Source organism: Panicum hallii, chromosome 1 (assembly GCF_002211085.1).
Source record: "Panicum hallii strain FIL2 chromosome 1, PHallii_v3.1, whole genome shotgun sequence".
Lineage (NCBI taxonomy): Eukaryota > Viridiplantae > Streptophyta > Magnoliopsida > Poales > Poaceae > Panicum > Panicum hallii.
In genome coordinates this window covers 25,955,556-25,969,975 of record NC_038042.1, presented here as the reverse complement: position 1 = coordinate 25,969,975, position 14,420 = coordinate 25,955,556, and the positions used below count along the sequence as shown (strand labels likewise).

At 54.5% G+C, this 14,420-nt stretch overlaps 2 protein-coding genes across 3 annotated transcripts; one reads left to right on the top strand and one right to left on the bottom strand.

Moving 5' to 3' along the window:
- Positions 1-2,495: 2,495 nt before the first annotated feature.
- Positions 2,496-4,417, bottom strand: LOC112879030 (stress response protein NST1-like). Of its 2 annotated transcripts, XM_025943351.1 has the most exons (3): positions 3,946-4,417; positions 3,327-3,912; positions 2,496-3,225 (listed from the first exon to the last, which is right to left on the bottom strand). In XM_025943351.1, exons 1-3 carry the CDS (start codon positions 4,315-4,317, stop codon positions 2,783-2,785), a joined length of 1,401 nt encoding a protein of 466 aa, XP_025799136.1. In that variant the 5' UTR covers positions 4,318-4,417; the 3' UTR covers positions 2,496-2,782. The 2 variants fall into 2 exon arrangements, with proteins under 2 accessions (XP_025799136.1, XP_025799134.1); XM_025943349.1 differs by having other exon boundaries at positions 3,327-4,417.
- Positions 4,418-8,335: 3,918 nt separating this feature from the next.
- LOC112896577 (rootletin-like) lies at positions 8,336-9,592 on the top strand. The gene has a single exon (XM_025964597.1). The coding sequence runs from the start codon at positions 8,336-8,338 to the stop codon at positions 9,590-9,592; it is 1,257 nt and encodes a 418-aa protein (XP_025820382.1).
- The last annotated feature ends 4,828 nt before the right edge of the window (positions 9,593-14,420 follow it).

Below are 14,420 nucleotides of genomic sequence, written 5' to 3'. Positions count from 1 at the left end.
GCTCTGTCGTAATCTTCAACGAGTAGCTGATTCTAGTTAGTTGTTCCCCTAAAGCTCTATCTAGGTTTAGTTCAGATCTTTTTGGTTGATATGTGAATAGTATGTTGTATGAATGCTGGTTTGCAATTGAATTGTGAAGTAAGGTAGTTTTATGTGCACACTATGAATGGAATGTTGCATTGCATGTAGATACGACTACTTCCGCAGACAGTACCTACGAGATCTCCCCGGAGTCTACGGAGGATGTTCCTGAAGACCGAGTGAATGTCACCAAGGGATTAACTGAAGCCCCGAACCAAAGTTCGGAAGATGTTAACATTTCTGACTTCAGACCCACCAGTAAAGGCAAGCCCCGGACATAACCCACTATTTTAATTACATTGCAATCTATATTTATTTACGTATTCTATGCATTAAGTTCTTAGGAATTGCTTGAAACCCTAGTTGCATTCTCCTAGGAACCAATGTGACGGATACTAGTACTTGAGTCCGACTAGCTGCTATGCTAATAGGGCCGGTAGAAGTCGGGTGATTTCCTGTCACTCGCGCGATATAGGAGTTGTAATGTTTACATTCCTGTTATCACTATAAGGATGACGGACGGGAGTTTTGTGAGGTATAATGGTTGAGGTGATACCCCGTCTGTGTTGTTGAATCTGTTAAGGTCGCAGCGTGTGGAAGTGCGGGTTAAGTGTTTGAAAGTACTAACCACATGCCGCGAAATATGGTAAGCGGTAAGCCTAGTAACCAATCGGCCCGAGGAGTGGACATACCTCCCACCACTCGTCTTGCTTCTTCTGGTTACTTATGTTCGACGTGTGGGAATACGTGTTGCAAGGGCAACCAGGAGTACGGGTTTTGTAGTCGCGCTACAGACGTACGTCCTGCACTTTGGAAGTGCGTATGGTCCTGCAGTCGCTTGTGGTGGACCTGTCCACGAGTCGGAATGAAAGGCAAACGGTTGCTTCGGAACGACCCTATGGTGTTCCAAGCGTGTGAGTTAGGTTTACCTTGCAAGGTTGAATTTCGATTCAAGAATCGTCCGCCTCTCACGATGCATGAGACTGCTTACCCCCTTTTCCACATTGAGTAATAAGAGCAATCATATGATTATCAAAGATGATGTTTGACCAAAGATTCTACCATAATTGAATAGCTATAGGTGCTCATTTAGAATGAATAATCACATAGAACTTGAAAGCTAAAAGTTGACATTAAGGATCTACTCTTTGATGCTTTTCAACTGAAAACTCTACCCAGAGCTAAAAACCTTCATAAGTCTAGTTACATGGCTAAGTATACCATCACCGGGTAAGCCTTGCTGAGTATTAGTATACTCAGCCTTGCTAGTTTTATGTTTTTCAGGTAAAGCCTTTGAAGACCCTACTCTTTTCCTGTCATGGCCCTGTGCTCTTCCAGAAGGTTGGTCCGTGGAATGGGATCCGTCCGCGACCAACATTGGTGATACCGAGTGATGTCGTGCCTGGGCTTAGCATGACATCCGTCTTGTCGACGTGCTGTAGATCATCGCATATATTTTCCGCTGCTAAAGATCATAGCTTAAATAGTTTGTATTGTTTTCTCTAAGTTTGAAACTTCGTACTTCTTTTGGAAACTCTCGTAATGTAATTCTCTGTGATGTAAAATGTGATGGTGATTGTATCTCTGGACTCACCTTCGTGTGAGGTAACCTTATTTGATCCTGTGTATCGGTAGTTTATCGGGACGTTACCCGACAGGCCAAGGGATTATACCGTTTGAAGCACGTTGGAGCCCTCTGGAGTGGACTCGCGTACTTGAGCCGGTATAATTCAGGTTGGTTCTGCCACAGGAACAAATACTGTAAATAAGCTTACAATATTCCAAGCACCCTGCCCTAATATTATTACCCTTCTGGAAGGCTATTCTATTCCAGTTTCTAGGTAGAGGAATGAACTAGGTGAAGTCTTGAAAGCTTCAAATGGAGAAACTGCCACTTCCACAGTCTACTTCGAAACGATTTCTACATATTAAAAATATCAAAAATAGCATTCAAACTCTTAAAACAATACATCATGCACCAAATGATAATATGGCAAAATCAATTACTCCTCACAAAAGATGCTAGGCTGAACAGTACAGTTCGCAATATGAGCATCATCGCCATGCAGCCACATTAACATTGTGCTTTTTCCTCATGCAATTATGACAACCTCATTACTTCCCATAACAATGCTCAGCATCTCAGTTCCATTTATCAGATATAACCTCATGACAAGTTGCTACACTAAATATATATCAAGACATAGATGCAGGAAGGATATACTGACACAGGTACCCTGAAATTTCTTTACTGTTTTACCTCTTATATTATATTAAGAAAAAACAGAAATCAGAATGAAATAAATTACATTGCAAAGTACCAAAAATAACCATCAACCCCTATCAACTTAACCAAAACCAACTCCAGCCTTTCTTAAGTGCCATGAAACATAGAGTGCACAGAAAAAAAAACAGATACAAAATGTATGTCACAATAATAATATAGATTTGTAGCAGTACCAAGAGATGACAATATAACATAGAGTGGTTTGTACTTGATACATCTGAGTAACCAGTACCAAGAGATGACACACCAGGATGCATGATTACATCATATATAGTTATGAGCAGATCTTAGGATAGTGCATCACAGACAAGACACTACAACTTAGGAAGCTGACAAAGGTAACTCATGAATCAAGATAGCATCAAATCCCTAGCACCAAAACCCTGCGGCCAGCTTCTAGCAAACGAACACAGATTATTCTGTCTCGTCATCGGTGGCATAGAACTGGAGGACCGCGGAACCTTTGGTGTGGTACTGCTGGAGCACGTTCGCCTTGCGTTCTATGGACCTCCTACGGAAAGCATAAAATTTGGCCCCTTTGTAGGGATCATCGTACATCCCCAGGTCTTGCCGGAAGTTGTATTCTCCAAATGTGACCATGGGTTTAGCCACCATGTAGTCCAAGACCTCATGGAACAAATAGTGCTCCATCAGAGCCTGGCTCAATTCCACCGTCAGCAGCCTCTTGTTCTTCTTCTCTTCCTCCGCCAGTTCGGCATTGATCTCCTCCTCCATGGTTAAGAACTCCACCTTGTTCTTCTCCTCGGTCCTCTTCTCCTGGTTGGATCTCTTGCTCTCCTCCTCTGCCCCCTTCTCCTTCTTGGATAGTTTCTCAGGCTTCTTACCAACAAGGATCCCTGAAACACAGGTAACCAACAAATTATTATTAAGCTAGCCTGACTCCTTACCAGCAAGGATCCCTGCAACCTGTGAACAAGCATATGGTATTTCTACTCACCATCTGCCTCCACATCATGCTCTTTGTCAGAGACTTCCTCATCAACCTCCTCGTCCGAGACCTCCTCTTCGATCTCAACGTATCCCTCGGTGCGGTACTGGTACAGGACGTGGGCATCGAATTCTCTGTTCTCCTGGAATTCAGCAGCGATTCGTTCCTTGAGTGGGATTTCATCCTTGAGGTCAGGGTCCTCAGGGTTGGGATCCTCTGGGTTGGGGAACAGCTCTTCTGTCATCTTGTTTGCCCAGAGTGGGAGAGACGCCTCAGACGCTAGGAGGCCCATCAGCTCCTTGGCGCGCAGGTACTCGAGGAGTTCCTGGCTCAAGCTCCACGTCACAACCTTCTTCTTCTTCAACCCACCAGCCTCGTTGTCCGCCATCTCTCTCATCACCTTGTTCTCTCTCACCTCGACGCCCTCGAGCTTCTTCGCCCTCTTCACTTTTGTCATCTTCTCTTTCTTCATGCCATCATCGGCCACCTGCTCCTCGATCTTGGAGGCAATCTTCTCTATCCTCATCAACATCTCCTCCATCCTCTTCTCCTGGTCGGATCTCTTGCTCTTCTCCCGTGCCATCTTCTTGTCGAACTCTCTCTTCTCCTGTGCCATCTTCTTGTTGAACTCTTCTATCCTCTTCTCCTGGTCGGATCTCTTGCCCTTCTCCTCTGCCATCTTCTTGTCGAACTCCGCCAGTTTGGCCATGATCTTCTCCTCCATGCTTAAGTCAGGGGCCACCTCCACCTTGTTGGGCTGCTTGTTCTTCTCCTCCGCCCTCTTCTTCTTGGATCTCTTTCTCTTCTCCTCTGCCCCCTTCTCCTTCTTGGATGGTTTCTCGGGCGAGATGCCGGCGCCGTCGGCAGCCTCGAGCTTGGGGGAGCGCCTGGTGATGCCGTCGGCCGCTTCAGCCTCCGGCTCCTCAAGCTTGGCACGCTTGGTGATGCTGACGGCGCAGATGGAGCCGTCGCCGGCCACGGGCTCAGCAGCCCTCTTCATCGTGCCGTCGCCTTAACCTGTCCCTCACGAAACCCTAGATGTGTTTGCGGCGGCGGCGGATGCTGCTGCGAGGAAGGAGCAAAAGAAAAAGAGGAGAGACCCTGCTAATAATAATCGAAATGGGCCAAATAGGTCAAATGGACCGTACGTAACCACAAGGCCAACTCATTGCTTAGGTTGGGCTTCTTCTTTTTACTAGTTGATGAGTCGGTCCCTCAAAAAGAAAAATGAGTTGGTGAGTCATGTGAAAATGCAGTGTCTAGGATCAAAAAAGAAAATGCAACGTCACCTGCACCCGTGATTCACTCTGGCCATAAAAAGCCGTGAACCGAGAATCGAACCGAACTAACCGGAACCGAAACCAAAAAGTTTGGTTTCAGGTTCGGTTCTAGGTCCGAGGGAACCAAAATTATTACAGTTAATTCGGTTCTAGGCATCGATTAACCGAATTATCCGAATTATCTCAAACTAACTGAATTATCTATAAAGGCCCATAGAAATGTAGGCATATACAGCCCAGTCTGGCATACAGTCCAGCCCAACAGACGTCAACCCTAAAGCATCCACTCGGTCAGCCACACCATGCCCCCTCCCTGCCACGTCGTCCATGCGCGGACCGCCCCCGACCCCTCCTCTATCCTCTCCCCGACACGGCGCCACCGCCACGTAGGTGGCGGAGCGGCGCCCTTCTCCACTCCCTCTGCCACGGTCACGGACAGCGGCACTGCTCCCTCTCCCGCGGCCTCTCCCACGGTTGTCATCTGCTGCGACACACATGGTGCGTGGAACACCCAAAGAACGGTTCGGGGGGCAGGAGTGAGCGCAAGAGGGTCAGGGCAGAGATGGATCTCGCCTGTGGACTATAGACTCAAGAGGATTTTTTAAGAGGTTCGGGCCGCGTGAGCGCGTAACACCTTACGTCCTCTGTTTTTGTATTCTGGATCTGACTTAGTTTCTCTTTCTCCGAGATGGAGTTGTCTCGAGTTATCTGTCCTAGAGTTTGCCTCCTGCTCCCCTTTTATAGGCACAAGGTGGAGTGAGGATTACATGTCCTCCGTACACCATGTCACGACGCACAGGTGTCAGTCATGATGCACGGGTGTTCTATCCTATCGCACAGTTCATCATTCATGATCATCATCGGTCTGATCTCTGCTCCTTCTGCCGACGCTTACTGCGCTATCGCTGACCAGGGGTGGATCGGTTCATCATGATGGGGTACAGCGAGAGGAAGGTCAGAAGCGTGCTCGCTCGCTCTGCAGGGGCCATGATTTCTTCTGTCTTATGCGGTTGACGGGGAGCGAGGCCGATGGACGGGTCGCTGTACTGCATCCATTAGGGGTAATGATGCCCGTAGCTGCGGTGCGTAGCCGTGACGCACAGCTACGCCACAAGACTGGCCCCTGTATATTTGACCTTCCTTCGTTCCTATGCTCGAGCTGTCGACGTCGCGCTTGGGGCAGCCGGAATAGTGGCCGGAGTAGCTGGTGACGTGCTCCGCCTGTCCCGGGAGTCGCTATCACCACCAATGCCGGCCCAGTGGCGATCACCCCATGTGAGGACACGCGGCTGTCCCCTGGCGCCAAATGCACCTCTGCCTTTTGAGAGAAGCCGTCTCTCACCATGGGGTGATGTCATCCCGAGGCAAGGGCCGTATCCCTTTGGCTCGGGGCCTTGGTCTTCTGGGGGCCGGGGTGACGTAACCTCGGCCCCGGGGTCCTGTCCCGCGCGGTGGCCGGAGAGTCGTAGCCCCGGCCTCGGGGCCTTGACCCATCAGGGGTAAATCCACCTGGCACGTGGTCTTTAATGGGCTTGTCCTTCGGGGCCCACAATCGTGTGCCACGGACCCCACTTTTACGCCTTTCCTCTATCTCCGCCTGACGGCAGAGTTTTGAGTCCGCGGTCCTGGGGTACCCCTCCCCAGGGATGCTGACAGTGGCCCCCGGGCCCCCTGGTGAGTAGGGCCTCATCAGGGGGTCCAGATTCAAAACGGTGAAAAAACTCGCAAAGCGGTTCATGCTTCCCCACGCGCTGCCATCGTCTGCGCGCCGCCTCGGCTTCTCTGGTTCATGGTAATGGGTGTAGTGGGCGAGGTTGATTCCTATAAATCACTGCCTCAACCGCACCATCGCACTTCACACTTTCACGCTCCTGGCTTCTGCTTCCTACGCCTTCACTTCTCCTTGCCAAAGCAGCCTCGGCCTTCTTCCTCCTCAAGTCTCAATGGCGCGCCGTGAGCCCATGAACTTCTCCGACACACTCCCCCGCTCAAAACTGCGCAACCAGGAGTCATTGGACAATCTGCAGAACGTCCTGGGGTGGACCGATGTTGCGCGCAGTCAGCACGTGAGGCCGGCCGTTGATCCACCGGAGCCGCTAGCCACCGGGCGCAACCAGTACATCATCTTCTACGGTCATGCGTAGATGGGTGTTAACTTCCCCCTCTCTACCTTCTTCAAAGCCATCCTTGATTTCTATGGCGTCAGGGTCAATGACCTCACCCCCAACAGCATGCTCATGCTATCGACATTCGCCTACCTCTGCGAGGCGTTTGTCGGTGTGCCTCCTTCCGTTACCCTCTGGCACCACTTCTTTATCCTCCAAGCCAAGGGAAAGGGCCAAGTCTTTGGCGGCCTAAGCTTCCAGCGGCGCAGGAATCCGCGGACGAAGTGCCTGCCCAGCGACTTCGAGGGGAAGTGGGAGGACTGGCGGCAGAGCTGGGCGTACATCACCCTGGAGGAGCCGGAGCCAAGGATGGAGGTCCCGCATGGCGTCCCCGAGCATGATATAGACGAGAGCAACGTCGTGCCAGAGATGCACTCGGAGTGGGCGCCAGTGCTAAAGCGGATTTCCGACCTGGCAGAGCAGGGACTCTACACTTCCATGCTCCTGGCGGACTTCGTTTGGCGGCGGTTCGCCCCGCTACGGGAGAACCCGAAGCGCTTCTAGGCATACTCCGGTCCTAGTGACATCCTGAAGGTCTCCAACAACAAACCAATGGGGCAGCAGGTGCAAGACTTTCTGCGGGGCTGCATCCTCCAGAGGTCTAATGACCGCATCAGGATGCCGGACAACCTCAGGATGTTGTTTGAGGACCAGAGGACGCGTGCGGACACCCTCCGAAAGATGCCAGGGGTTAACGCCTTCGGGCTGGTCTCGCTTCCCGGGGACCATCTGATGAGCCGTCTGGATCCGGCCCTCGTGCTCTAGCCAGTAGCGGCCCCCACGCCTCAGTCGGCGGCGGACCGGGGAAAACGCAAGGGGCGCGAAGAGAGCGACGAGGGGGGTTCCAGTGGCTCGGGACCGACGAAGGTCGCCCGCCCCCAAGGCACGAACCCTTTCTCCGTCCAGTGGGGTTCCCGGCGAGGCCTGATAAGGTAAGTGTCACTTCCTGTAGTTTTCTCCTTTCACTATTTCCTTCGATTTCTGACACCCTGTTGCCCTTTGGATAGGCAAGCCAAGCCGGGGAAGGCATGGACAAGCCCCCAGGCGCAGCCGGGGTCTTCCAAAGCTCGGGGAAGCGCCGAGCCTCCTGCTTCCACCGAGGAGGCATCTACAGAGGGCGGCGTTGCTCTGACCAGCGCGACCTCGAGTGCTGTGGCCCTCATCGCAGTCCAGTCTGCGGTTCCCGTGGGGTCGATAGTTGACCTCACCGGGAGTGAAGACGAGGCTGTCGACGCAGAGGGCCATGAGGACACTCGTGGTGGCGTGGAGCAACCGGACGCGCCGTCTGTCGTCACGGCCGAGGCCCCCGAGTCACACTAGGAGCCCAGCGTAACAGGTACGGGGGAGTCTCGCAGCTCATACTTTCTGTTTGTCTCCTCACAGCATTAACTTGCCTCTCTTGATATGGTTGCAGCAGGGTCCCCGTCTGGGACAGGCGCGTTGGTCTCCCCGCCAGACCCCGCCATTAAGCAGATCGCGGAGGCAACCCAGGCCCCTGTGCCTCAAACCGAGGTCACAACAGGAGGGGTGTCGTCCTCACGCGCCGGAATCACCCCCCGGAGAAGCCCGGCAGATGGCCTCGGCTAGAGACGGGGTGACAGAGGCCTCTGCCCGCGTGCCAACCATCATGCCATCAGCACCCAAAACTGGAGGCCGGGCGGGGTGGACTACTATGGAGGCTAGGTGGGCCGCCGCGGAGAAGGCGATGCAGGAGGAGATGGAGGCGGAGGATCTCACCCCCTCGCTGTCCAAAGCCCTGATGCTTGGGGACGACCGGGTAGCACAGCTCTCCCATGCACGGGTCCTGGTGGAGGACAGCCTGCGGAATTGGAAGGCTGTCCACCAGATCCTAGCTGCTGAAGAAGAAGCCCGCGCACGAGATGTCCTCAACGCCGAGTCACCGAAGAAGTGGCTGGAGGAGGCTATGTCCCTGGAGCGCGCTGCGGAGCAGAAGCTTTTAGAGGCCAAGCAAACGGCCGTGGCTGGGGTGACAGAGGCGAGGTGCATTCGCCAATCGGCGCAGAAGAAAGTCGAATCCCTGGAGAAACAATGCGCCGGCCTCCGCCTCGCCACCAGCAACTTTGAGGAGCGCCTCTCCGTCGTGACACGCGAAGTCGCCCGCTTGGAGAAGGCTCATCAGGAGGCGGAGTTTGCCGCTACTGAGGCCATCGAAGCGCTTAACAGCAGCGTGTCGAAGGAGGAAGCCACTGCCGTCGAACTGAAGATGGTCACCGAGCGGGCCGTTCGCGCCGAGGGGGCCCTGGAATCCCTTAAGGAGTCGATGGCAGAGGCGGAGGCTGCCATTCAGGAGCGTGATCGTACGCTGACCGAGCGGGAGACATCCCTGGCCCAGCGCGAGCAGGAGCTTGAAGCCGGGGAGAAGAAGCTGCAGGAGCGCAACTCCAAGCTGCTCCAGGATGCCCACGGGGTCAGGGAGGAGCTCATCAAAATCCAGGCCTTCAAGGAGGATGAGGACCGCCGCAAGAGGGCCCTGGAGCAGCGTGAGAAGGAGGTGGCCGTCAATCATGCGATGATCCTGGAGAAGGCTGCCGCGTACGATGGTCTCGCCGCCGAGTACGCGGCACTTCAGCAGCGACTCAGCGACGCGAGCGGGAGCCAAGCCCTCGAATTCGCCAGGAAGGCACTGAAGCAAGCCCTGCTCGCCGCCAGGGACGCCGTCAGGGGCCTGGGCTTGGAGCTGCCGCCACTCTCGGAGGGCGCAGAGATGAGCACCGTCGCTGGGCCATGCCGGGGCTTCGAAGACCTCGCCAGCTGTCTTGACGCTGCCCCGCCAAAGTTGATGGAGGCCCAAGTCGACGACAGCCGCTAGTTCGCGAGGATCACTGCCGAGGATGTCCTCTCGACGCTGCTGACTTACTACCTGGACCTGGACATGGAAGTTATCCGCCACGGCCCAATCTGGAGTAAGAAGCCCTTCGCTGAGGCGAGCGTTGTCGACGTGGCGGACTTCATTGCGGAGAACTTCGACCCGGAGGTCGGGATCGTCTACCCCGACAGCCCGAGCGGCAGACAGATCATGCCGACAGGTGAGGACCTCAAAATCGCAGCGCGGACTGGGATGCGTTGGACGGGCGCCCCTTGGTCAGGCGCTCCCGGCGGTGGCAATGGAAGCGGGACCGACGGTGGCTCGGGCAGCGGCTCCAAGCATGGGGGTGACCTGCCGCCCCCGGCCCCATAACTCTCTTTTTTTGTAGGGCCAGCTCGGGCCCCTTTGTAATGAACATGTGACCTCCCTGTATACACTCTGCTTTTTCTGAATTTTGAAGTGCAACGGGCGTCCGCCATGCTCCTTATTTTTTTCATACTCTGTTCTTATCTTGCTTGTGGTAGCAACAGGGTCCCTTTGGCAATGCAAAGGTGACCCCATTCTAGCTTTCGTGAATCCCCCATCATCCCTGCTCGAGACCGGGGCTTCAGTGATAGCAGCGCATCACGGTAACAGGCGACAACCTAAACACATCACCGCCGTCCTCTGGCTTAGAGTAGGTCACGGAAGGCACCGGGGTCTCGCCGCCGAGCCCTACTGCCAAGCTGAGCGCAGGAGTATCCGGGTGCTTTGTCACCGATTAGTGCCACCGAGTGGTTGGAGGAGAATCCGGAACTGACCTAGACTCCGCCGTCACCCTCTGCCTTAGAGTGCGCCATGGGAGGTTCCGGGGCCTCGCCGCCGAGCCCAGACTCCGAGCAGGACGCAGGAGTACGTAGGTCTTACCGGCGATCACCACTGTGCTGCGGGAGAGTCCACAACCTCACCGGCGTGGGAGCTACGTTAAGTCGAGGAGGCCCGCGGTTGGGTCCCGTGCTTGCACACGGGTCACGGGAGACACGGGGGTTTGCGCCGATGTTACCCCGGCCTTAGCGCGCTAGCTTGCTTTTTCTGCAATCAAACAGAGCTAGACGTACTAGAGGAGCAGTCAAAACACAACGCCCCGTAGTGTGGTACCGTACTGGCCCCCTTGTCCCAGGGACTAACGACCGATGCCTGCCTCGCACAAAGATACACCGGGGGGGACTATCGTCCTACTTTTCCATTTCGCCGTGACCCAGGATGAGGCGCCCTAGAGAAAGTAAGCCGCCCTAGGCACGTTGGCATGATAGCCGTGCTAACTAGGTGGTTACACAGTCTCGTGCGCACAGCAATCCGGGGTTACGAGAATTTGGCAGAAGGGGAGGGCAGAAACCCTGCCACCACCAATGTCGTCTTTATGGGGGTGCACTGCGGAGTGAGTCGCGGGGACAATTCTTAGGTATCACACTACAAAATTTTAAATTGCGGAAGGTTTATAATATATGCAGGAAGAGAGTTTCGGGGTTGCGTATCTTTACGGGTAGAATTTGCGCAGGTGCTCGATGTTCCATGGGAATGGCAGCTCTTCTCCGTTTGTTGCGGCGAGGCGTACGCATCCGGGTCGGCAGACCTCGATCATCCGGAAAGGTCCTTCCCAGGCGGGGGAAAGTTTGTTCTGCCCCAGCCTGGTTAGGACTTGCTTCAGGACATAGTCTCCGACCTCCAGCGACCTCGGCCTCACGTGGTGCTGATGGTACCGTCGTAGCTGTTGTTGGTATCTCGCCGCACGGAGAGCAGAGCGGCGCCTGGCTTCTTCTACGAGCATGACGTCTTGCTGCCGGAGCTCTTCCTGCATATCTTCATCATAGGCACGAACGCGGGGACTCTGATTCATAAGTTCAGGGGGGAGAACGGCTTCCGCCCCATAAACCAAGAAGAACGGCATTTCCGCGGTGGCCCTGTTCGGTGTGGTCCGATTCGCCCACAGCACTGGTTCGAGATGGTCGATCCACTTCTTCCCGTATTCTTTGAGGGAGACATACGTGCGCATCTTCAGTCCCTTGAGGATTTCGGCGTTGGCCCTCTCTGCTTGGCCATTGCTCTGGGGTGATGAGATGAAGCAAAGCAGATTCTGATGCCCAATTCTTCGCAATAGTTCCCGAACAGCTTGCTGATGAACTGCGGGCCATTGTCTGTGATAATTCTGTTTGGTACCCCAAAGCGAGCCGTAATCCCCCTAAGGAACTTAACTGCTGAATTCTTCATCGCGCTTGTCACTGCCTCTGCCTCTGGCCACTTCGTGAATTTGTCAATGGCGACGTAGAGGTATTTATATCCCCCGACCGCTCTTGGGAATGGCCCCAATATATCAATCCCCCACATGGCAAATGGCCACGAAAGAGGGATGAAGTGTGCAAGCTAGGCCGGGGTGTGGATCTGCTTGGAGTGGAACTGGCATGACTTACACCTTCGAACCAGGTCAAATGCATCCGTGAGGGCTGTTGGCCAGTAAAAACCATGCCGTATGGCTTTGCCAACCAGGTTTCGAGCTGACGCATGACTTCCGCACTCGCCCTCATGGATATCAGCGAGGATCTCACTGCCTTTCTCCCGAGTGATGCACCTCAGGTACACACCGTTGGCGCCGCGCTGGTAGAGGTCCCCTTCGACCAGCGTGTATCTTCTAGCCTGCCTGGTGACACGTTTAGCCGCGGCATCATCGTCGGGAAGGATATTGTCACTCAGGTAAATCCGGATCTCATCGATCCATGCAGAGGAGGTTCTCTGAGTTCCTCCTACAGCTAGACCCGAGGCCCGGTACGTGCCTGTGCTGTCTTCTGCATGTGGGAGGATGTCCCCACTCCCCCGAACGGGGTCATGGGCTTCCCCCGTAGCTAGACCCGAGGCCCCGGATGTGCCTGTACGGTCTCCTGCGTACGGGAGGATAGATGTTGTGACCAGAGTCTCCGGAAGGACATCGTGGCCGCCTTCTGCACCCGGGTCGGCAGGCCGGGCGGATGGTACGGGGATCTTCCTGTCAAACACGCCCATAGGTGGGGGTTGCCTTGAAGATGCTATCACGGATAGCTCGTCCGCTTCTGTGTTGCTGTCGCGGGGTATGAAGACATACTCGATGGCTTCAAACCCGAGCTCCAGCTTCTTGACTTCGATTAGGTATGCAGCTAGATGAGCTTTGTGACATCCGCAGACGCCGTTGACTTCGTTGATTACCAGCTGTGAGTCTCCCCTGACCCTGAGCTCTCGGACTCCCAGACTGTGCGCAGCTTTGATCCCGGCGATGAGGGCTTCGTACTTCGCGGCGTTATTGGATGCCTCGAACAGGATACGGAAGACATACCTGATCTTCTCCCCAGTTGGTGAGGTGATGACAACACCAGCACCGGCGACCCCCTGCCTTGCGGACCCGTCGAAGGCCAACTCCCAGGGGATGTCGGTGAACTGGACTGGGGTGGTCTGAGGGAAATCCCAAGGGCTAATCTGGTTGCCTTCTTCGTCTCTTTCTTCTATCGGCGTCCATTCTGCGACAAAGTCCGCCAGCGCTTGGCTCTTGACTGCAGTTCGGGGGATGAATTTGAGCTCGAACTCCGCCAACTCCGCAGCCCACTTCGCAATTCTGCCTGTGGCATGTCTGTTTCGCAGCACTGCGCCTAATGGGAAGGTGGTCGCCACACGTATCTTATGTGCTTGAAAGTAGTGGCGTAGCTTCCTGGAGGCGATGAGAACTGCGAACAGGAGCTTCTGTATCTCTGGGTAGCGCCGGGGAGCATCTCTGAGTACCTCACTAACGAAGTACACCGGTCTCTGTACTCGTCGGGTGACTTAAACTTCATCTGCAAAAGGTGTCATGACGGGGGACTCGGCGATCTCAGCGGAAACCGGGGACTCGGGGTCACCAGGACATGCAGGCAGAGTGCTACTGGGTCCTGGTTCCAGCGAATAGCCGGACATTGCAATTTCACCAGTCACGCCGTCGTCTGGTGGGTTGACTGCCTCTGCAGGAACTTCTGTATATGGCCCCCGGATAGGTTCACGGGGGTTAGGTCCGTGCTTGATTGGCTCGTCACGCTCTGCTACAAGCACCATGCTCACAACGTCTGTTGTAGCGGCGATGTGGAGTAGCAAAGGTTCTTCTGTAAGTGGGGCGACAAGGACAGGGGGTGAACTGAGGTAGCTCTTGAGGTCTCGGAATGCCTCTTCCGCCTTGTCATCCCACTGGAACGCCTGGGCACCGCGTAGGAGTTTGAAGAAGGGTAGCGCCCTCTCCTCGAGCTTGGAAATGAAGCGGCTGAGCGCCGCCATGCTGCCGGTGAGGCGCTGTACATGCTTGATGCGCGTCGGGGGCTTCATGTTATCAATGGCGTGGATCTTCTCTGGGTTGGGCTCAATTCCCTAGTGAGATACTAGGAAGCCGAGGAGCTTGCCTGCTGCCACCCCGAACACGCATTTCTCCGGGTTGAGCATCATCTTGTTTCGGCGCAGACTCTGAAAGACTACGTCAAGGTCCGAGAGGATCGAATCACTCTTGCGGGTCTTGACGACTATATCATCTACATATAGCTCTAAAGTTTTGCCGATATGTGGCCCTAGAGTTATATGTGTTCTCTTACAAAAGTTGCCAGCGTATTTTTTAGCCCGTACGGCATGTTTACGTAACAATACAACCCCCTCGGGGTGACAAAAGCTGTTTTTTCCTCATCCTCCCGAGCCATGCTGATTTGGTGGAAGCCAGAGTATGCGTCAAGGAAGAGAGTAGCTCGCAGCCTGAGGTGGCGTCAACGATCTGATCGATGCGCGGGAGCGGATACAGAACCTTTGGGCATGCCTTGTT